Source organism: Neovison vison, chromosome 3 (assembly GCF_020171115.1).
Source record: "Neovison vison isolate M4711 chromosome 3, ASM_NN_V1, whole genome shotgun sequence".
NCBI lineage: Eukaryota > Metazoa > Chordata > Mammalia > Carnivora > Mustelidae > Neogale > Neogale vison.
In genome coordinates, this window is record NC_058093.1 from 88,304,214 (window position 1) to 88,327,714 (window position 23,501).

General features: G+C 37.8%; 1 protein-coding gene across 6 annotated transcripts in view; it reads right to left on the reverse strand.

The window, feature by feature from the left end:
* KYNU (kynureninase) overlaps nucleotides 1–23,501 on the reverse strand; it is a 217,425-nt gene that overhangs the window by 95,222 nt on the left and 98,702 nt on the right. For 4 of the 6 annotated variants that reach the window (XM_044242548.1, XM_044242551.1, XM_044242550.1 and 1 more), the window contains exons 2-3: nucleotides 15,764–15,804; nucleotides 9,275–9,457 (exon numbers count right to left, since the gene is read on the reverse strand). In XM_044242548.1, the coding sequence (XP_044098483.1) occupies nucleotides 9,275–9,443 (169 nt within the window). In that variant the 5' untranslated portion in view covers nucleotides 9,444–9,457; nucleotides 15,764–15,804. Of the gene's footprint in view, nucleotides 1–9,274; nucleotides 9,458–15,763; nucleotides 15,805–16,151; nucleotides 16,266–23,501 lie in introns of those variants that run through there. The other 2 variants (XM_044242547.1, XM_044242549.1) reach the window with 2 other exon arrangements.

The following is a 23,501-nucleotide window of genomic DNA, read 5'->3' on the forward strand; positions in this document are numbered from 1 at the left end:
GCTCAAGCCCTGTGTTGGGCTCTGGACTGAGCACTGCGTCTTAGGATTCCCTCCCCCTTTGTACCACACCTTCTCCCTACCTCTACGCTCTAGCTTTCTCTCTAAAAGAAAACAAAAAGAAAAAAAAAAAAAGAAAAGAAAAGAAATAGTAAATGAAGCTCTTTAGGATGAAAAGAAATAATACTGGAGAGAAATTTGGACTTTAGGAATGAAGGAAGAACAACAGAAATAGTAAATATCTGGGTAAATGTAAAAGACTTTTTTCTTCCTTAATATCTTAAAAAATACATTAATATACAGTTTTAAATTTTGAAAATAATACAATGGTAACATTATCTGATTAGGTTTTTAGTGTTTTGTAGATGTAATATATATGACAACTATCCAGTTAAAAAAAAAAAGATGGTAAAGAGAACTATATAATTAGACACTGGTAAGTTTTTTACATCCTTTTTTACATGATAAAATATTCCTAAATCAACTAAAAAGTTTTTAATATGTATTTAGTATATACTAATTATTATTAACATAATATACATATCCTATAAACTTTACATTATGTGCATTGTAATCTCTAGAAAAACCATTAATGCAAACAAAAATTACACAAAAAAATTATAATCCAAAATTCATTATATAACTTAATGTAATATAAAAAAAATCATATGATCAAAGCAAAAGCCAGAAAGGCAGAAAGAAGGGAGAAAGTGATGAACAGAAAACAGATTATAAAATGGTAGATCTAAATTTAAACTTACATTAAAACATAAAAAGTCTGAAACACACCATTTAAAATGTATTGCCAGAATGAACTAAAAAAAGAGACCTAACTATATTCTGCCAATAGTCTATTTTTCAATTGTAATGATATAGATAGGTTAAAAATTAAAAGGTGTAAAAAGATATGCCAAGAAAACACTGATGAAAATGAACCTAGATCAGTGTATTTATAACAGATAAAGTAGACTGCAGAGAAAACAAATTACCAGGGATAAAGTAAAACATTACATAATGAAAATGTATCAGTTCAACAAGAAGATATAACAGTCTCAAATGTGAATACATTGAACAAGGGAGTTATTTCTCCCAGCTAATGGTTTATTCAATGAATAATGATTTCAGGTTTATTCAGTGAGTACTTAAAATATTTCTTGAATCTCTTTTTTCACTTCCAAAGCATTTACTTGAATTTTTACAGTTCCTTTTGGATTTCTGCAAAAATATTTTCATCATTTCCTTAATTCTATTCAATATGATTGTACCTTGTTGATGAAGTGATATTACTAATATTAATATACAATTTTGTGGCTCTAAGCTGAAGTATTTTCATAGCTATGTATAAATGCAGAAATTTCAAAAATTACATCAGTGGGGGAAAAAAAACCATGTGCATGCGCGTGCAACTTTCTAACACACACACACACACTTTCTAATTCTTCAGCGACGATGCTTTTGTTTGCTGTGCCATTGCAAATGCTGTTCTCTCTGCGGGATAAGACCTCACTGGCCACCTCTACCCTAGGGTCTGCCTAGATGGCTTCCACTCAGACACACAGAAATACTACAGTCCCTGCTTTCAGGGAGCAAATAGTCTAATAGAAAAGGAAAGACAATATGACAAGTCCATGAAATTGCAGAATACAAGTGCAATGAGAAGTTCAGTGTATCAACAAAATTAAACTTTTAACTGAGAAATGCCCTTATTTGTTGTTCTTATAGAAATAAAATATATTTCACTATTAAAATCATGTAGTCATAAATATACATCTTCTTAAAGCTAAATAAAGTCTTTCCTTAACATGCTAGCTTCCATTAAATTCCATTAAATAAAGGATTCCAGTTTATGCTGAAAAGCATACTCTTTCACATTTTGTTCACTGATACCTCATGCTTGTCACTAACTCCTGAGCCTAACCATAGTTGAACTGAAGAGGCTCTATTATTTTACACGGGACCCCTGGAGACAAACTCCAGCATGGCAGTTTTCTATGTCAATTTTGTCTAACAGGATAATATCACAGAGTCACAGTAATAGTAGATCTTATTTGGATAGCATTCAATTTAACTTATTAAAGTTGGCTGACAATTTACTCATCTTTCCCAGGTATGTGATAAAACGGAAAGGGAATATTTGAGTATGAAAAGAACAGTGATGAGAATACTGTTGAATCAACTTTCTAGGCCCAAGATGGAGCTGCTTCTGCCTAGTCTGGCACATCTGCAAACTGAAACTTAGGTAACTTTCCTACGCCTGTTACGTTCTGCATGACTAGAAAAGCAGAAGATACTGTCAGCCAACACTTGAATGCCAAGCCAATGGTGAACTCCATACTCATTTCCTTATTCCTTCTTCCCTCAAGCAAGTCTGAGTATGGCCATGGCAAATCATATTATTTTCTACTTCTTTCTTTTTTGTTCTTTATTTTTTGTCCTATAAAAGCTTATTCCCTCCTACCCCATTTTTCAGTTCCCTGGACCCTAGGGAACAGAAATTGCCAGCTTTATGAAGTGATAAAGTTTGTATCATCGAAATTGTTTTCTTTAACCATTTTTTAAAAACTTCTTGTGTAAAGATATTCTCAAGTACAATTTACTCCTAAATTGACGTTCTCTGATGTAATGATCTTCTATATAAAGCAAAGCAGGTTTGGTAGATGACCGGCCACCTGGGTGTAGGGTGGAAAAGGGGAGTAAAGAATTGAGTTTCTGATGACGGTCATCACACTACACACACTTACTGAATTGTGCACTTAAAATGATAAATGATGTAAGTCAGAAAAAGACATACTATATGGAATCACTTATATATGGATGTAAGGGCCTACTTAGCCAGAGCGACTCCATCTCGGTTAAACAGCCATTTTGTTGTTTGTGCAGCAAAACTGGCCCCCCGCCCCCCAGAGGAACTTACTTAAAAACAAGTCTGGGAAACCAGTAAAATATGGTCGACCAGTCCCTGATAACAGAGCCCAAATACAAGGATGGGTCAGGTCAGATGGAGATAACAGAGCCCAGAATGCAAGGACAGGTCAGACCAGGTGGAGACATCCAATCAGTAAAGCACACATAGTATCTTCCTAACCGCCAAAGAATGTAAACCCCGCCTTTTGGGTGCCAAACTTGGGCGCCAATTCTGACCAGAGTGATAGGCTAGTTCAAACAGCTACTATAGGGTAAATTGTCATTCAATTGGCCACCCGTGTGTGACCTAACATGACTATGCAGCTTTCTCTGTGTGTTGCAATCTCATTGGCCACCTGTATGTGGCCAGGCTCAACCACATGGCCTTTGCTTTATAAAAGCTAGTCTGGAGGCTGGGGGTCTTCTCTCTCTCCGTAAGAGACGGCCCTGACCGGTGGGTTTGATTCTCAGTACTGGCGTGAAAAAAAGCTTTGCTTGACCTTCGCTTTGTGTCAATCTCACTCCTTTGATAATGGACCCCATCAGTGGAATCAAATAAATGATGAATGACTGAACGATTGAATGACTGACTGACTGGCTGAATGAATGAACACATAAACTGAACTCAGAGACAGAGAACAGATTAGTGTTGGTTGCCAAAGTTGCGGGATGAGAGGTAGGCAAAAGAGGTCAAAGTAGTCGAAAGGCACAAACTCTCAGTTTTAAGATAAATAATCCTGGAGTTATCTTGTAGAGCATAAAACAAAATGGCTTCTATGGTATGGTAAATCACAACTCAATAATTTTTTTTTTTTAATTTAGCTCTATGCCCAGTGTGAGGCTAGAGCTCATGACCCCAAGATCAAGAGTCACTTGTTCTACAACTGAGCAAATGGCCAAGGAGTTTACTAAAACAAATTTCAAACACTGATCCAAGATACCCAAATTCAAACAAGGAAAGAAAAACTTTTGATTATCAAATGAGCAAGATGTCAGTGAGACACTTGTTTATTTCTGGGAGAAATATAAATATAAATGGAAGGCATTTTGGACTTCGATAGGTAGGTCATAAAGAAGGCAGACGAGCATAGGGGAAGAGAGGAAAAAAAAAATGAAACAAGATGAAACCAGAGAGGGAGACAAATCATAAGAGACTCTTACTCTTAGGAAACAAACTGAGGGTTGCTGGAGGGGGGTAGGGGGGTGAGGGGATGGGGTAACTGGGTGACGGACATTGGGGAGGGTACATGTTATAATGAGCACTGGGTATAAGACTGATGAATCACAGACCTGTACCCCTGAAACAAATAATGCATTATATGTTAATTAATTGAAATTGAATTAAAAATAATAGAAAAAATAAAACAAATAAAAACCAAACAACAACGACAAACTTCGCCTTGTATCTCTGCCAAACCAGTATATCTTATGGAACTATCCGATATTCTCTCAGAGATTTAGAAACAAAGATATTCCAAACAGGAATAATTTCAAGGAATTTAAACAAGTCCTTTCCAATATTTATGTCTTGCATATTCCTTCCTTTCTTCCTTCCTTTTTCTCTGTGCATGCAAGTATGCATGTGTGTGTGTGTTTGTTATTTTGGGGATATGGCCTTTAGAATAATGTTGAATATATAAGTGCAATACCAGGGTGCCTGGGTGGCTCAGTTGGTTGGGCAACTGCCTTCAGCTCAGGTCATGATCCTGGGGTCCCGGGATCCAGTCCCACATCGGGCTCTCTGCTCCGAGAAGAGTCTGCTTCTCTCTCTGACCCTCCCCCTCCTCATGCTCTCTCTCTTTCTCTCTCTCTCCAATAAATAAAGTCTTTAAAAAATAAGTGCAATACCAGCTGAGTAAAAATAATTTTGACCCCTTTCTCTCGCAACATGTCAAAAACTATCCAAGAGTTAGGGGGGGAAAAACCTTATTTTGATAAAACTTTCTCTTAGAAACCCTGAGCAAACATTGTATTTATTGGCAGAATACCAGAAAAACCCCAGGTTGTACCTACAGCCCTTCCTTGGAATTTTTTAAGTCTATATTGGGAGTCATGATCCTTTCATTTGTTCAAAACTTGTTTATTTATGCTCTTTGTTTTTCATTATTCAGAGTTACTAAAGAACATCTTGTTCACAGTGTTATGCAAATTAACTTGAGAGGCAGTATTATTTTTAGATGTTCTTGGAAGGTTTTATTAAGAAGGGAAGTACTAGTGTTTTGATGGATTCTTTGGGGCCAGAGGAAATTTGCACACCATCTGCCTCTGAGCCTGGTGAGCCTTGTTCCCCAGGCTCATCTTCACTTCTGCAATCACGAGGCTTACTTCCTTACATCCTTCTTGTTTCTGCTCAGGTGTCATCTCATCAAGGTTTCCTGATGGACACTATCTGCACCCCGGCAGTCCTCAGGACGCTAAAGAGCACCACCTGGAGAGGGTATTTTCACACTGTTTCTAAGTTGATTTATTTTCTGTCTCCTTATACTAGAATACAAACTCAGGGATGTGACAACTTTGCTCTTTAGTTCACTGACAAACTGTTCTGAGAATAGCGTCTTGAACAGAGTAAGTGCTTAATAGATACATGTTGAAAGAATGAACACTTGGCAAGTAACAAGCACCTAGAGAGAATATAGTGGGAATAAGAATGAATGGATTCTGGGCACCTGGGTGGCTCAGTAGGTTAAATACTCTTCCAGTCCTGGGTCCTGGGATCGAGCACTGCATCGGGCTCTCTGCTCTGCGGGGAGCCTGCTTCCTCCTCTCTCTCTCTCTGCCTGCCTCTCTGCCTACTTGTGATCTCTGTCTGTCAAATTAAAAAATTAATTAATTAATTAATTATTTTTTAAAAAAAAGAATGAACGGATTCTTCTCTCTGTGGTACCATCCTAAGCGATCTAGAACAGATGAGTGGGGTGCCCTCAGAGTCTATGATTTAGTAATTTTGGTTTGGGACTCAAGAACCTGCACATTCTAGTAAATTCCCTGGTAATCCTCTTTGGGCTGGTCAGGAACCCATGGACTTTGACAAAAATGAATTTAGAAGGACTTTGGGGGTTAATGAAGTCAAATTTTTATATCATTCAAAACTATTTTTTGAACAAATAAATTATTTAGATTCTTTATTGAATCAATTCATTTTCCTTCTCTTTATATTTCTTTAGGAATGAGGAATTTATCCTAGATGGTAATTTTTATGTTATTTCCTATTGAATATCTAATTAAAACAAATGTTATAACCATAATCGGGATTCTAGAATCAACTCAGTCTAATGTAGTGATTACATATATAATACATATAATGTTATCTTTACCTGGGTTTGGATTAAATTATCTCAAAGGTTAGTAGAAGAGTCCTATATTGAGCCAGTATTAAAAATCTCTATTGGTTGGGCACCTGGGTGGCTCAGTGGGTTAAGAAACTGCCTTCGGCTCGGGTCATGATCTCAGGGTCCTGGGATCGAGCCCCATGTCAGGCTCTCTGATTGGCAGAGAGCCTGCTTCCCCCTCTGTCTCTGCCTGCCTCTCAGCCTACTTGTGATCTCTCTCTGTCAAATAAATAAATAAAATCTTTAAAAAAAATCTCTATTGGTTAAAAATATATATATATCTCTATTGGGGATACCTGGCTGGCTCAGCTGGTTGAGTGTCTGCATTCACCTCAGATCATCATCTAGTCCTGGGATCAAGTCCCACATCTGGCTCCTTTCTCAGCAGGGAGCCTGCTTCTCCCTCTGCCTGCCGCTCTCCCTGCTTGTGCTCTCTCTCTCTGACAAGTAAATAAATAAAATATTTAAAATCAATCAATCAATCTCTGTATTAAAGTTAAAAGTCCATTATATATATATTTTTAAAGATTTTATTTATTTATTTGACAACCAGAGATCACAAGTAGGCTGAGAGGCAGGCAGAGAGAGAGAGGAGGAAGCACTCCCTGCTTGAGCAGAGAGCCTGACACAGGGCTCAATCCCAGGACCCTGGGATCATGACCTGAGCCGAAGGCAGAGGCCTTTTAACCCACTGAGCCACCCAGGTGCCCCAAAAGGGACATTATATTAAAGGGACAAGGAAACTAACGTTCTGGACCTGTCTTAGGCTCACTTAACATAATCTCATTTTCATGCTGGGAAAAGTCCCTACACATTTTGGAGCAGCTTTTGTCTTTTCCACATGGAGGAACACTGGCTGAGAGGCTACTTGCTTCTTAAACTTGCCTAGCTAGGTAAAAGTTAGAGCAGGCCGTCACAGCAACCTCAGACCACCGTGTCCCCTCCCAGGACAAACACAGTGAGTTTGTTCATTGGGTTTTGAACCCACTGTGCAAGAAAAGATGGATAGAAAGCAAAGTTCTGAGGCACAAGAGGACGTGGAAAGGTAACTAATACACATTTTGTTGCAACAAAACTGACTCAGCATGAGGTTGAAGTCATGTTAGTCAGTGAGTCTTAGGTTCAGTAACAGAGTAAGTGATACATTCAAACAGGGTTTTAACTTTTCATGTACCCCTTCATTTCAATACTTGTAATTCAGGGCTGAGCTCTATCTCAAATCTGATGGCATAATATAGAAGAAAGTCACCTTAAGAGAAGACAGACAAGACAACCGGAAATTCCTAATGCATCACTTCTTATGTGCAGGAAGTAGTCCTTGCTCATAAATGTGTATCTAGATGTGGCCATTATTTACCTTCTTCTTCCAAGAGAGACCCAAGCTGCAGCCACCCTAGACCACTGGCCACCTTCTTTCCATACCCACCAAGTGCTGCTGTCATGTTTTCTCTTCTCTTTGTGATACCAACATCTGTCCTTGCGGGATAGGTTTTGTTAGTACTTTTGTTTGCTTACTTTGCTATGTCTGCTTTTCCTATTACTCATTAAAAGGAATAAAACAATTCTTTCTAAATCTTGAGGAAATTAAAACTTTCAATAAATGTCATAAAGTTCTAGAACCCTAATTCTTGATTTGTAGTTCTTGGTGCCTGTGGAGAAGGCCACCTAAAGTTTTGTGGCCCTCTAGGCTTCTGCTGTGGTCTCCCATGTAGGAACCCTATCAGATCTCCCAAGCAGCCCATGGGCTGGAGAGCACATCAGGGCAGGGTCATCGGAGCAGACTTGTCTCAGGTGGGCCATAGGGATTTCAAGGGACTTCCCCTGTGTGCCATACATCACCAGGCAAACTTCTCTCACATCACTGAAAGAATATCCCTAGACTTACCTTCCTCATTTTTCACACACAAAATTCTTTTTAATCCCTTAAACTTTAAATCAAAGTGCCCTCTCATTCTAGATTCTAGAAAGACCTCGATTTTTTTTTTCTGTGATATCAGTTCCCTTCACTTACCCCATTTTATTAGGTCCTAGAACTGTCATTTATATCAGTGTCTACCTCAATTAATATTAAGCACCTTTAAATTGGATACAGAGCTTTCTCTTATTTTATCCTTCCGTAATTTCACAGGGTGCCTTCCTGAGTTACATAATAACATATACTCCAAACAGGACAACCATGTGACCCAATCTCATTTTAAAATCATATTAACTGATGCTTTTGGATTATGAGTATCCAAAATTATATCTTCCTCATTTAACTTAAAGAAAACTGAAAGTTAAACTGGATTATAAAGTATCTGAAAATAATTTTGGTGGATCAGTTCTATTCAACCTGGTAGTCTTTTTCACTGATGTAAAATGGAGCAAAGTCAGATATTTACAAAAGGTGCTTTTTTATATTTGTGCTGTTTTTTAAAATAGGACATCCCCCAAACTAAGAACAGAGTCAGCTTACTGTGTTATTTAAAAGAAAAAAAATGCAGTATTACATTTCTTAGTAATTGATTGTTTCTTTTCTTTTTCTTTCTTTTTTTGGGGGGGAGGGGGCAAGTCATATACATGCCATCTTTATAGCACACAATGATGGTTATTCACATAACATCTTCTTAATATACTCAAATCCCAAAATAATATTTCCTCTAAGACAAATATCATATTATCATAAACTAGGCACCACAAAATAAGAGATATTCTAAAACTGTATTGAAAGGAAATTGTTTTGAGCTCTAAGTGCTTAGAGAACAAGTAAATGCGTCTGCCTATAATTTTCAATCAGTCACTCTATTGTTCACAGAAGTAGATGACAGTATAAAAACCCTGTAAGTATTTTATTCAGAAGAGAAGGAACATAAAGAATCTGAGGCTTAGGTAGGCTGACAGGTTGATTTAGTAGCACCAGGAACTTGCTGTTTTTCAGACATAATTACAATAGCTCTATTATGTAACAGAACAACGATTTCAAGGATTTATGATAAACACAGGCAGTAGAAAAAATAAATTAATAAATTAATTAAGAAAAATAAAATCTCTTTCAGTGTTCTTACCTGCAGGTAGATCCTGCATTTTGGGGATATGAAAATGTTCCTTGAAGTGCCTGAGCTTATCTTCCTCATCGAGGTGGAGGGCAACCCTCTCATCTGTCGGGAGACATCCAAGTTCAGATGCAATGCGTTGCACCGTGTCAGCTGCTAACTCAAGAGATGAAGGCTCCATTACAAGTTGTTTCTCTAAAAATGAAAATAAACAATTACAAATAATTTAGCCACCATCATTTTTTTTTCTGTAGAAAATTAGCCAAGCCTTTGTCTTAAATAAGATTCTCATCTTCCCAACCTCAGAATAATATAATTAATCAAACAGCATTAAGCCTCCTGCTTGAGTTTTTCTCATGTATGAAATAAAGAAAATGATAGTAACTTGGGGATGTTGAAGGACATTTAGGTCATAGTAATGAGGACAGAGTAAGGGCTTAATAAATGTTAGCTCTTTCCATTCTTATTTCCTGGAAAAGGGCCCACATTAGTGACTTTCAAACATATATAAGTTCATCACCTTTTCCTCTAAATGTCTTACTGGGGATAAAAGTAAAGATGCTTTTGTAAAGTGTAGAGAAACAGTAACCCACCCAGATTATCTTTCTTCCTATCCCACTTCCATTATTTTACTCCCAGTGGTTCTTGGATCACTGTTTTAAAATTAGGTACACGTATACAACAGAACCATAACAAATTCTTCATTGTGAATGAAAACAATATTGATAAAAAAGGTCACTTTACCTTAAATAATGTTAATACTTTTTGCTATATGAGGAGCAAAGAGGTTTTCCGGCTACCGATAAAAAGAAACTTCTCTTTCAAAAACTATATATTCCAGGAGCACCTGGGTGGCTCAGTTGGTTGGGCCTCTGACTTTGGCTCAAGTCATGGTCCCATTGTCCTGGGATTGAGCCTCCCAGCAGACTCGTGCTCAGTGGAGTCTGCTTCTCCTCCTTTTCTGCTCCTACCCCGGCCTGTGCACACCCTCTCTCGCTCACTATTTCAAATAAATACATAAAATCTTAAAAAAAAAAAAAAAAAACTATGTATTTTCCATCTTGGAACAAAGCAGGACGCTGTGACATTTTCTGAAAACTACATTTTGCTCTGTTTAATCATTTAAAATTTCTCACAATTTTGGAAAGAAAGGTTAATTTTCTGGAGGGAAAAAAGTAACAATAGAAAATTAACTACATATTCTTAAACTTTACCCAAACTTTCTTTATACTGATTTATTTATATTTCCCCAAAATTTTAGTTTTTTTTTTTTTTAAATTGAGCAAGAATAGTATCAAGAGGAAGAAAATTTCTCAGGTAGCGTGATTTACAAATTTATATTTTTATGGCTCCACTCATGCATTCCTCCATTCATTTCTCTTTCTACGAACGCTTGTGGAACACCAACCATATCTCTAAGCACTGATGAAACAGCACTGTGAAAGATGGTACATACATAATCCATTTGTAGAGCTTACTTTTTAGTGGAAAATGAAAATTTATAATTAAATAATGTAATTTCAGAGTTTCAAGAGCTATGAATTAAAAAAGCAGAGTCATGGGATGGAGAGTCACTAGGGTATGGAATGACTTCCTCAGAGAGAGGGCGAGGTGCATCTCTTTGAGGCAGGGATGTACATGCACATCTGATTCATGTTATCGAATTGAACATGTGAAGACCAGGAACCGAAGATGACAGAAAGTACAAAGATCCTGCAGTGGGGACAGGCTGGCCTGTTCAGCTAATGCAGTATGGAAATTAGGGGAGAAGGAGACACTATGAGGTAAAAAAAGGCAGGGCCAGAAGTTAATTATGAAGAACTCTGAAGCTAGTAAGGGGTTTGGATATTTTTCTAAGTGTAATGGGAAACTGTTGGAGAGTCCTGAGTAGAAAAGTGACAGGGCATAATTCTGCACAAAATAAAAATCACTTTTTCTGCTTTCTGATGAGTCAGAAGGAGTTGGAAAAGAAAGGCAGATTCAGGCTATTTTAGTAGTTCTGGGGAAAATGATGGTGGATTAAATGTGATGAGGAGAACAGCAGAGAAGTGTGTGCATCCATTAATATTTTAGAGAAAAGGCAGATAGATTTTTCCCTGGCGAGGATCTGAGCAAATATGTTAAAAGTGGTGCAGTAAGAAACACCTAGGAAAGAAAAATTCTGAGGAGGGAAATCCAAGTTCTATTCAGGACATATGAAGTCTGAGGTAAAAATGACAAACTGGCTATTGGACCTTTGGGTCTGTAGCTCAGAAGAAAATTAGATCACAAGATAGAAGCTTGATTATTTTTCAACTCACAGACTATACTTAAAGCTTAGAAATCCTAAGAACTAACTAAAACTAACAGAGATGAGCCTCTTAAATCTCAAATCAATCATCTGTCTTCTACTCACCGTCTTCTTCTCTCGTACCCCAACCAACACACCCAGTGTTAGGCAATGAAGTGTTGAATGCCTGAATGTTATACCATGCCGGTAAAACAAGCATACTTCTTATTCTACAAACTGGAATTCTTCTGCTTATTCATTTGACCTCTTCCTTTCTCAATTGCCAGGGAACTCCCCTCATAAGCTTGCTGTTCTTTATATTCTCAAACAGGATACTGAGCTTGATTTGAGCTTGTTTTTAGCTTTGATAATGGCTTTCAATTGCTCCAATCCATGCTTTTGTGCAAAAGTCAATGATTTCAACATTGGTGTTGACAGTTCTTTCAATATCTGACCATACTTAGTTATTAGTCTTTTTCACAAAATTTCTCTACCTCTGCGGTTTTTTCCCCCAGGTCATTCCCTTTGCCTAAAATGTTCTAAAATCCCTAGTCACCTTCAAAGTTCAAACACTATTTTTTCCCCTCCCACGAGGCCTGTCATGTTGTTTCAGCTAAAAGTAGTTTTTCCTCCCCTGGATACCTGTAACACTTAAGAGCACACCTTAATTCATAAGTAATATATCCTGTCAGATACTGTATTTACTTAGATGCCTCTATGGTTAGGAAAGCTGAAATACGTTGTCATACCTACAATCTGATTCTGCATGGGTTCCCACCTCTTGCCTTCTGATGAAATAACCTGCTTTCTGAATAGAGAGGACACTGTCTCTACCACTTGAGATTATCAATTGCCTGGTCACAACTGACTAAACCCCTTCTAGACACTTGACTCACTGGAAACAATGCACTGTTTTGTCAATGGTCTGTGAGTTGCTATGACTTGCTATGAATGCTTTAGCCAAACAGTCATGATGGTGTTTAGCTGAGCATCTAATAAATTCTTTCAGGAATCTGAGCCAGGAGGTAGTTATTTATTCAGTTGGAAACAGGAGCAACAATTTTTTTAACACTGTAGAAAGCAGGGTAAGACGGTTGGGTCTAGAAAGAGTATTGTCATGAGTGATTTTTTTAAAGTCAAACAGAACCACTGACTGTTGAAATATGAAGTGATTTCAGAAGCAATTACGAACTGAATTAGTTATGCAATGGCAGGGAATGGGACAGCTCTATCTCCTGAAAGGGGAAGGACGAACTAGTCTGGAGAGTCACTGAATCCTTCCCCTCAACAAACTGTATAAGGCCTGGAAGGTCACCTAGAGAACTGGCTCTCCTGAGAATCCCACGAGCAGTTTTCTGCCTGTCAAGCCTGTTGTTACTATAAACACATTACTCCCCGTGGCTTGATGGAGTTGCTGATCTACCCTACTGAACTACTTATGTTCTACCTGGAGGCTTAAATGCGTTTTAATTCCATCCATCCCTGAGCAGTGGCCTTTAGGTAGAATGTTCCCCTAAAACAGCAATTTAATAAGAATGCACAAAGTAGCCTGGATTATTTCACATGATTAAGGGCTATTCATAAAGGGATGCCCTTCTTATTCCAACCACATGAAATTAATTAGAAAAACATTTTCAGTGACACTAAGAATCAAGAGATCTTGCCTTATATTTAGGAATTTTGTTGGAGAGTCAGAACTTTGAGGGTTCACTGGGCTTGACTATAAATTCTGAACAGGTTACCTAAATATACAGGTTAATTTGCTACCATCATATTCCCAGTAAAATCCAACTTTCTTTGTTTAAAAAAGATACCGGGGGACACCTGGGTCACTCGGATGGTTAAGCAATTGCCTTCTGCTCAGGTCAGGATCCTGGAATCCCAGGATCTAGTCCTGTGTCTGCTCAGCGGGGAGTTGACTTCCTCCTCTGACCCTTCCCTGTCTCGTGCTTGCACTCTCTCTCTCAAATAAATAAAATCTTTAAAATAAATAAAATAAAATATTCATATCAATCATTAATATTATTATATTTGTTTCTTATTAAATCCTCCTAACAACCTTGAGGGATCAGAGTAATTTTCTTCTACTTTCAGACCAACCTCTGGACTCAACAGATTAGAAACAAAAACGTACAGAGAAGGATAACAGAGCCACCGTTTGGGACTACACGTCACTTGAGGAGCGGAGTCAAGCCATGCTTGTCTTTGGCATGGCACGTGGGTAGAATGCACAGGACAGAATTCCTCCCCCTCACATTTTATTTGTTGTTTGATCTTACTTTGATTTTTAAAAAATATTTCTTTGGCTCATTCTCTCTTTTTTTTTTTTGCTAACTTCATTCTTTTTTTTTTCAGCCTTATACTCCATCTGCAAAATACAGCAGGCAATGAATCTAACTACTGTTTTAATCTTTCCAATTTAGTCCCAGCCAGGCAGAGGTTAAAGAGTCTGGTCTCACTTCTGGGCCTCTTAGAGCGCAGATGTCACAACCTCACCGGCACAGATACTGAAATACATGCTGAGGAAACAGGCTTTTGGAGAGAACACCCAGAGTTTCATCTGCCAAAATACACTGCCAATGCCAGAAGAGAAGGCAATCCTCAGTGACCACAATACCTGAGTGCCCTCAGGCCAAGGAAGTAATTTATTAACTCAGAGTCCTTTGCGGCTTCATTCTGCACTCACCCTCCCAGCCAAGACAATTAATGTGCCTCCCGTAGGTTTACCAAGAAAAATCAACCCAATTTAAAAAAAACTCCAAAATTTATATTTCACATGTTTAATTTTGGTTTTATTAAGAAGGTTGGGGGTGCCTGGGTGGCTCAGTGGGTTAGAGCTTCTGTCTTCAGCTCAGGTCATGATCCCAGGGTCCTAGAATCAAGCCCTGCATCAGGCTCTCTGCTCAGTGGGGAGCCTGCTTCCCACTCTCTTTGTCTGCCTACTTGTGATCTCTGTCAAATAAATAAAATCTAAAAAAAAAAAAAAAAGACTACATTTTTTTAAGAAGGTGGGCATATACACACATTTGTTTTTAAGCAAATCCCCTAACTTTTCTGTGCTGCAATGTTATGTAAAACTAATTTAAATTCTATTTTCTTCAGATGTTCGTGATTAGGATCAAATGAAATGAATTAGGTAGATTCCTTTATAAAGAGATGAAAGATATGCCCATACTATCTTTCAAATGTAAGACCTTGTGATGGAAATTGTCATTTTACCTTCAATTTAGCTTTTTAAATTTTGTAAGTTGTGTTGTCAATGTTATTAGGGAGCTATGACATTAAAGCTAAAACTTTTATTAAAAAATTGGTTTCCATCAAATCGTGGAATTGAGGATCTTCTAGTCACCTCTGTGTCTAAGGTTAAATATTTAAATAAATGACCATGACTACCCAGGGGTTAATCTTTACACAGTTTCAGGTTTCATGACGAAATGAGCAAATCACACACGAGTTCAAAGTTTAGAACCTGGCAAAGCAGATTATAAAGAAAAGTATAAAGCTTTTCAGTGAGAAAGAAAGAAACCACTATTTAAATACATGTGCACAAAGCAGTACTCTTTAAATGTATCACTGTTCACTGTCGACACCGCATATGTCATGTTCAGCATCACATTAATAAGACCAACGCATTTGCTGTAATGTTACTACCTAAAAAACACCCCACCCTCCTCAAAACAAAAGCAGGAAAGAAAAAGAACTTTTTTTAGCCATTCAGTAAAAGTGTTATCAACTCTCCTTTCTTAGGCAAATATTTCATAAAATGAAAGGGGAAGAAACCTGGCTCATGAAATAGACATCTTTCACTTCTCCAAATAAGTACTGAATATGACTCAGAGCACCATAAGACAAATGGAATTTCCAGAAAACATAGGACCTAATACTCATTAAAAGACCTGAATCATCTAATCTTACCATTTAAACTCAACTACAGAATTAACTTCAATTAGTCAAATGTAATCCCCTTTTACTAAATGAATTGCACAGTACTACTGATGGCAATACAGTGGTGAAGATCTCTATTTCACCCAGCACTTTAAAGTGTGGGAGTTTGTGCATTAGAGGATTGTGCCATTTCTATAAAGATAATCTGGAGAAATAAAAAGAGAAAATTGGCAAAAGAAACATCTAAAACATTGTAACAAAGGTTCTAGCAGAGAGAATTTTCCCTTGGAAAAAATCAGTGACTATGTATCTATGTACAGAGTGTATTATCAGCGTCTTGTGCTTACCAGCTAGGATTCCGATGATGGGGTCCACAGTTTCCAGTCTCCTATTTAAAAAAAGAAGAAGAAGAAAGAAAGAAAAAAAAAATCTCTCACGTTTTCCTGGAAAACTTACAGGTCAGAACCCAGGGTGAGAAATTCAGGGGACTTCTGCTCAGATTCTACCCTGTGGGCAATTTTTGAGCTAACTTTAGCTCCTCCCCTCTTTCTAAACTGATAGTGAACTCCAGTCACTGTCAAACATTCAGCAAAATGCTGCTCCTACTCTTTCAAACAGGTGGTGCTTCTTTACTGTGCAGTCCCCTAAGCAGCTCTGCCCTTCAGACTCTGCCTTCAACACTTGGAACTTTGGGAACGAGAGCTATATCCTGTGAGGATCCCACCAACTAGATACCATATCCTTGTTTGTGTGTGAGCTGAACCAATGAGTTTGCCCAACAGCTGGGTTTCCGAAATTTGCATTCCTCTTGCTTTGGGCTCTGGAATGCTCTAAGGAATACAGAGGAGTTCTTTCACAATTCCAGGAATAAGGTAAACTTGGATTTTGAGGCTATGCCCTGTGGTCACATGCACTGTGAGTTTCTAGTCCACAGGCAGTTAGACATTTAACAGATGAACATTTTAGTCAGCAGTTTTCATATAGGTTCTCAATTCTAGAATATACTTTATTGCTCAACAGGTACTTTTTAAAAACTTCTAGATTATCAATCTAGTCATTTAATAAGACAATCAAGGAAGAAAGAGTTTGAAGATAAAGTGGAAATAACCTGGAAAACTTCATAAATGCAAATTATCCCTTTAAGACTTCCTGTCTATTGTTCTACCTCTGTTATCTCTTTATGCTTATCCCCCAGCTTGGGTCTTTGGGTACATACCCTTTTAGGTATAAAATCAAAGAGAAAAGAGTTTCAGAGGACTAAAGATAGAGACTGGTTTGCAAAAACATAGATGGATCGATCTAGAAAATATAATGCAAAGTAAAATAACCAGTCAGAGAAAGACAAATACTCATATGTGCAATTTAAGAAACAAATAAGGGTGCCTAGGTGGCTCGGTCAGTTAAGCTTCTGACTCTTGATTTTGGCTTTGGTCATGATCCCAGGGGCATGAGATGGAGGCCTGTGTTGGGCTCTGCACTGGGCAGGGAGCCATCTTAAGGTTCTCTCTCTCTGCTTCTGACCCCCCAACCTCACCTCCCCATCGAATGATCGAATGTACACTATCTCTTAAAAAAAAAAAAAAAAGGAAGAACAAAAGAGACAAACCAAAAACACAGTTTTTGTTTTTTTTTTTTTTTGAAGTAGACTCCACACCCAGTATGGAGCTCAGCACAGGGCTTGAACTCTAAACCCTGAGATTAAGACTTGAGCTGAGATCAAGAGTTGGATGCTTAATGACTGAGCCACCCAGGCACCCCCAAAACACTCTTAACTGTAGAGAACAAATGGATGGTTAGTGGAGTGGGGGGGGGCATGGATGGAATAGGTGCAGGGTATTAAAAGAGTTCACTTATCATGATGAGCAGAATTGCTGAATCACTCTACTGTACACCTGAAACCAAGATAATACTATATGCTCACTCTACTGAGATTAAAATTTTTAAAAATGAAAAAAAATAATAAAGATATATGCTGGGCCTGAATAATTGAATCCCTTTGGTATGCATGCCTATGCCTTTTTGAGCATCCAAAACATACCAAGTAAAGCATTATTTGATTGAATCATCTCTATTATGTGTCTACTATATAACTCAGTATAATTTACCCACCCTTTTTGAAGCTCAGTATCCCATCTATCAAATGGACCTAAAATTGCCTTTCTAACAAAATTACTAAAATATAAAGCAAAGCATGTAGAAAGCTAGAATAACAAGACACATAAGTTAGTAAATGACACATTCTTTTTTTCTCCTTACATTAATCAGACAAAGAGTATTACCCTCCAGTCTCCAAAAGAGGGGGATAAAACACATGAAATTAATTTAATACAAGTAATTGCACAAAGGAAAGAAAATATATTTCATTTCCTCAATCCTACTTTTATAGTAATCCTACAAATTGAGTAGTGTGTCCTTATTTTATTAAGTATAAGGAAGGATTTTATTAAGGATATTAACTTTGAATCTGGTCTGGGTGTCTCAAAATTTCCACTTTTTTTTTTTTTTCTGTTTTATTTCTTGGGCTTAAGAACTTTTGGAAGATTTGACCAATTCCAATATCCAGGAAGTGAGCCTGGCCTGGAGTATGTGTTGTTTTTGGTGAAGAATCAACTACTGACTGTGGATACAGAGACAGAAATAGAGCTACAGACTGACCTATCAAGGTCATATTGCTTTTTCTAAAATCTTCTGATGGTAGTGTTAGAAACTATTCCATCTGAATATTAATCAGCCCTATAATAAGATCCCCTGCCTTTCTCCATAAGGGAAAAGTGGTCTTGCCTGAAACAATCCTTTCTTTGCTTTTGCTGGAAACTTTCTAGCCCCTCTCTCCTTCCTATAAAAAGATCCCCCCTACTTGCAAGATGAGACGCTGCCCAATTCATGAGTCCTTTAATAAATCTAATCAGATCTTCAAACTTACTCTGTTGAATTTTGCTTCTTTAACACTACTGTTAAGGAATTTGCTTAGAGCTCTAAGCTACATTCTTGTCACTTATGTTTTGTCAATCTCTTTTTTAATTTGTTACCTTCTACTAAAAACCAAAATTCAACTAAGCAAATTTTAAAGATCTTACTGGCTTTATTCAACAGTTCATGAATCAGGCTGCACCCAACCTAGCAGAAAGAAAGGAGCTCCCAGGAGCTGTACAAAATGACAGATGCATAGGAAGAAAGAAGCTGGAACAAAGATGTTACACTAGATTAAAAAGGCAGATTAGTTATGACAGGGTCACTTTCCCTTAGGGCATGGCTTTGGTTTTCAGGTGGATTATTTAATTACTGCTGATCAGATAATTCCTGATTGAATGGTTTAAGATTCCATTTGGGATGGGGGGGGATCCAAAACTATAATTAAATCTCCATGTGGTTTGGGGTTAGTGTAAGTGACTACATTATGGGTCTAGTCTCTTGTTTTTAACACTTCGTTCATTAAGAAAAAAAAAAAAAAACTATTAAGCATATTCTTTGCAACAGGCACAAAGCTAAATGCCAGAAATATCCTGCCCTGAAAATATAAAAGAATTGTGAAAAAACAAACTATGGAAGGAGTGATAAAAACAAGGTTCACTGAAGAGCCAGACATAGAGGGAAAAGAAAATAGATTGAGCTTCCATTTCTTCCTTTTTGGAAAGAAGAAGAAATACGTTGTTGCCAGGATAAACTGTTGTGTTAATTCTGTTGACTTATTAATTTCCACATATCCTCTTGCTTATAGCATGGTAAATATCTAGAAGGTAGAGGCTTTGATTTTACCCTCCTTAGCACCTTGTCCATAAAATACAGCTAAATAAATATCTGTTTAATTAGTTACTTTTTTCAAAAATGTTTCAGTCTCTCTGCCAAAAAAATGATTAGGGATATGAGGGAAATTCTTCTCTTCCTAAAGGTGAGTAAAGGACAAGTAGGGCTAGGTAGGGAGAAATAGATAGGGGGCTCCAGGACCAGGCTCACAAAAATCCCAAAAACGTGGAAGTGTAAGGAAACCATAGATAAGGGAACAAACCAGACCACCTTGCCCTCAGCGTGTGTCGGGGGCGGGAGGTGGGGGGGTGGGGGGGAGTGTCTTTTTTACAATAATGACCTGTGCCTAAAAACTATGTCAGCCATTAAAGATGTAATCACCAGTCTTGACTCAAACCAAGACAGCCCAAGAATGGTAAGGCCACAAGCTCCCTGGTCAGTTCTAAATGAAAGACTGTCCCTGGAGGCCCGCGTTGGCCACCTTGTTGGGAACCCCTCACTCCTGAGAGCTTTTTGTTTGTATCCTTGCTTAATAAACTTCTATGGCTTTATTCACGCCTTTGTCTGCAAGATTCATCCATGGATTCCGTGAGATAAGAAACTAGCTCTCCCGCTTCAGGGGTAATCCTTTAATTTTCCTTATTTTTCAGGGCTTATTTACTATAGCTAAACCAGTGCCAGGCAAATAGTGGACTTCCATGGGGGTTTACTGTATTATTTACCAAATTAAAGTCAGTGCGGCAAATTGTTTCTGTAAGAATCCTAGGCTACACATCCAACTTTGACACTCTAATGCTAAGTGCTCCATGAGTAGAAATGGGTGATGAGACTGAACACAGAGCTGCTTGGTGGTCGGCCAATCCAGGTCTTATTATTAGTAAGTGTTCTGAGAAACGAAAGAAGACCTCAACCTCACGGACCACATTGGGGAAAAAACTGATAAAAGCCTGCAGTCACAAATTTAGGCATTGAAGGACCGCAGAATGCACTCCTCCGAAATGTGACTGTAAGAATTCAGAACTTGCCACCACAACATATGTCACTGTGGTATATTGATTATCTTGAGCTGCAGGAACTTAAAGAGGATCTCTCCGAACTCCCCTATCTGCCTGAGGACAGATCCTTCAAAAAGGATTCAGTTGTCAGTTCCTTCGCAGGGAGTTTCCTCAACCTTGGAAGATGGGCTCTTGTCTCAGGGAGGGGACTAAGAAGTCAACACCACACCCAAACCAACTTTGTCACTATTGTATCTCTTACCTACACTTTTAAGGGCCCATTCATCTTTCCTGATAGTCCTTCACTCCTCTTTAAGAGGCCTACATCTCTTTTCCCCTTTTTCTTTTAAGATGGTATTTAAGTCTGAATCCAAGCCATCTATGGGAGTTACTCACTTTTCCCTGGGTACCTCCCAAGTACACCTGAGGTATACATGTTAATAAACTTGTTTTTCTCTTATTAATCTCTCTTTTATTATAGGGGTCCCACAGATGAACCCAGAAGGACAGAGGAAGGATTATTTTTTTCCTTCTCTTTAGGATACAGAAACTTTCTAATTAATCTATATTATAAATTAAGTAAGAATGTTTTAGGATCTCAATCATCACATCTACAGAGGGAGATTTAATGAGTCATTGGGACTCTCCTTTCCTGGATGTTTTAAGCGTAACAAAATACCCTGAGAGGAACATGTTAGCTTCCTCTCTCTTATCCCTTCGGCCTCTCTTCTTCCCCCACCCCACCCCCCTGCCCACCCAAACATTCTTTGCCCTTCTGAGTGGGGGTAACCAATATAAAATAACATAATCTTTTTAAAAAGCCCTGTCAGGATGTTCTTACCAAGTAATTTCTATTCTGAAGCCAAGGAAGGCAGAGTCTCATTTATAGGGGAGAGAAAAATATAAAGAACAGAACGCACTTAAAACTCTCCTCTGCTCTTCTCTCTCCATTTCCTTCTCTCCTATTCCTCCCTTCCCTACCTTTACCTCACCTTCTCTCCCCCCTTCCTTTTGCCTTCATTGGCCTTCCCTCCCCCTTCTCATTCCTTCCCCCTCTCTCTCCTGTTACAGGATTAATTTTCCTTTGTGATTCTTGGTCATGCCACTTCCAAGAATGAAGAGGTAGACCAGACAGTGATGGCAGCAAAGGGAGGTTGACGGAGTGAGAGTAAAGGGAAGTTTATAGTACAAAGCTCCCAAACAGGGAGGGGATCTGAGAGGGTGGATGATTTGGTATTTAGATCGAGGGGTTTTTATGGGCTTGTTGGCAGGCTGTTTTTATTTATGTATTATTATTTTTAAAGATTTTATTTATTTATTTGACAGAGAGAGACACACAGCAAGGGAGGAAACACAAGGGAGAGGGAGAAGTAGGCTTCCCAGTGCAGCAGGGAAGCCGATGAAGTAGTCAACTTGAGCATAAGGCAGACAGGCTGTTTTTAATCTGATTATTCCTCCATCCAATACCCTGTCATCCAACCAGGTTTTGGACACATGGGAAAGGATGGAGGCTCCTTCCAGGGTGATGTAAAATCCTTTTAACGGTGGTTTTCTCTTGGGGTGGGGGTGGGAGGCAGTCCCTGACTGACTTTCTTCCAAAATATCCTTCCCCACTCCTCTCTTCCTGGTCCCCGCCCCCCCCAGCCCCGTCCCTCACCCCTTGCCTTCTCTTCATCTCTCTTCTTCCCTCTCCTCCCTACTTCTCCTATCCCTCCTCTCTTTTCTTCTCCCCTCTCCCCCACCCCAACTTCCATAGCAAGGAAAGCAAAACACATTAATGTGTGAATAAATCACTAAGCTATATACAAATAATCTATTTTCTCCTTCCTGTGAGGTATATATTCTATTAGAAAAATTTCCCAGTAAGGGGCAGGGACTTTCCCAACCTCTATGTATAGTATGTATACTATACTATGTATAGTATTATAAGCAAATGCCATTTTGCTAGTTGGTGATTAAAATACATTTAGAAACTAAAATTCCTGTAACCTATTTACTTTTCCCTACATCAAATTTCATTGCTAAATTCACAGAGGTATTTAAGGCAATTGATATGTTATGTCTCGGCAAGGGAATTTTAATAGTTCTCTATTAATATGTGTTTGCATGTCAATTTGCCCAGATGTCTGATTATTTACATGAAGACCTGTAATTAACAAATAATTTAGTTTTTTCTCTATATTTAAATAAGAAGAAAATTATAAGTATCAGAGCTAGGTACAGACAGTTTTCACACAATCCCTAGACACAGGCTTGCTGGTGGGTTATTTGATACTTTACGCAGCTAATTAATTCGATCTATTTGGTTTGACTATGTATGATATATAGAATATGTTAAATTTTTGAAGATTTAATAAATCTTTGAAGATTTATCAATTTACCATATCTTATTGATTTGATATTTTAAATTTTTATTTTGAAATAATTTTACCCCTATAGAAAAGTTGCAAAAACACTACAAAGAATTTTGTATATCCTCTTCCAAGTTTCACCAATTTCACATTTTGACACATTTGGTTTTTCTCTCTCATGAATAAACCCACACACTCCCAATACACATAATGTATGTCTTTTCTTGAAACATTTAAGACTACATTGAAATATCATATCCCCTTATCCCTAAAACTTCCTAAGTGTGACTTTCAAAGAACAAGGATATTCATTTACATAACCTCACTATAGTTATCAATACCAGGATATTCAACATTAATATAATACTATTATCTAGTAAACAAATATTATTCAAATTTTTTTCCAGTTGGGCATAAGAATGTCCCTTGTAACTGTCTCTTGAAGTGCAGCATCAAAACCAAGATTATGCAGTAAATTTAACTGCCTTGTCTCTCTTGAACAGTTTTTTTTTTTCCTGTCCTTATAACATTTTTCTTTTTCATTTTTTTGGTGTTTGTTTGTGTGTGACAAAAACACATAACATAAACTTTATCATCCCAACCTATTTTAAATGCACGGTTCAGTAATGTTAAGTTAAGTTAATGCTAAGTATATCATATTGTTGTTGAACCATTCTCCAAAAATTCTTCAGATTGTAACTCCCCTTTCCACCTTCCCCAAGCACCTGACCATCACCGTTCTACTTCCTGTTATGATTCTGACTACTTCAGATACCTCATATGAGTGGAATCATACAATATTCTTTTTTAACTGGCTTAGTTTATGTACCATAATGTCCTAAAGTTTCATCTATGTTGTGACATGTGATAGGATTTCCTTTTTTTGTATGGCTGAATAATATTCTATTGTATGTCTACATTATATTTTGTTTATCTATTCATCTACTGACAGATATTGGGTTGTTTCCACCTTTCTACTATTGTGAATATGCTAT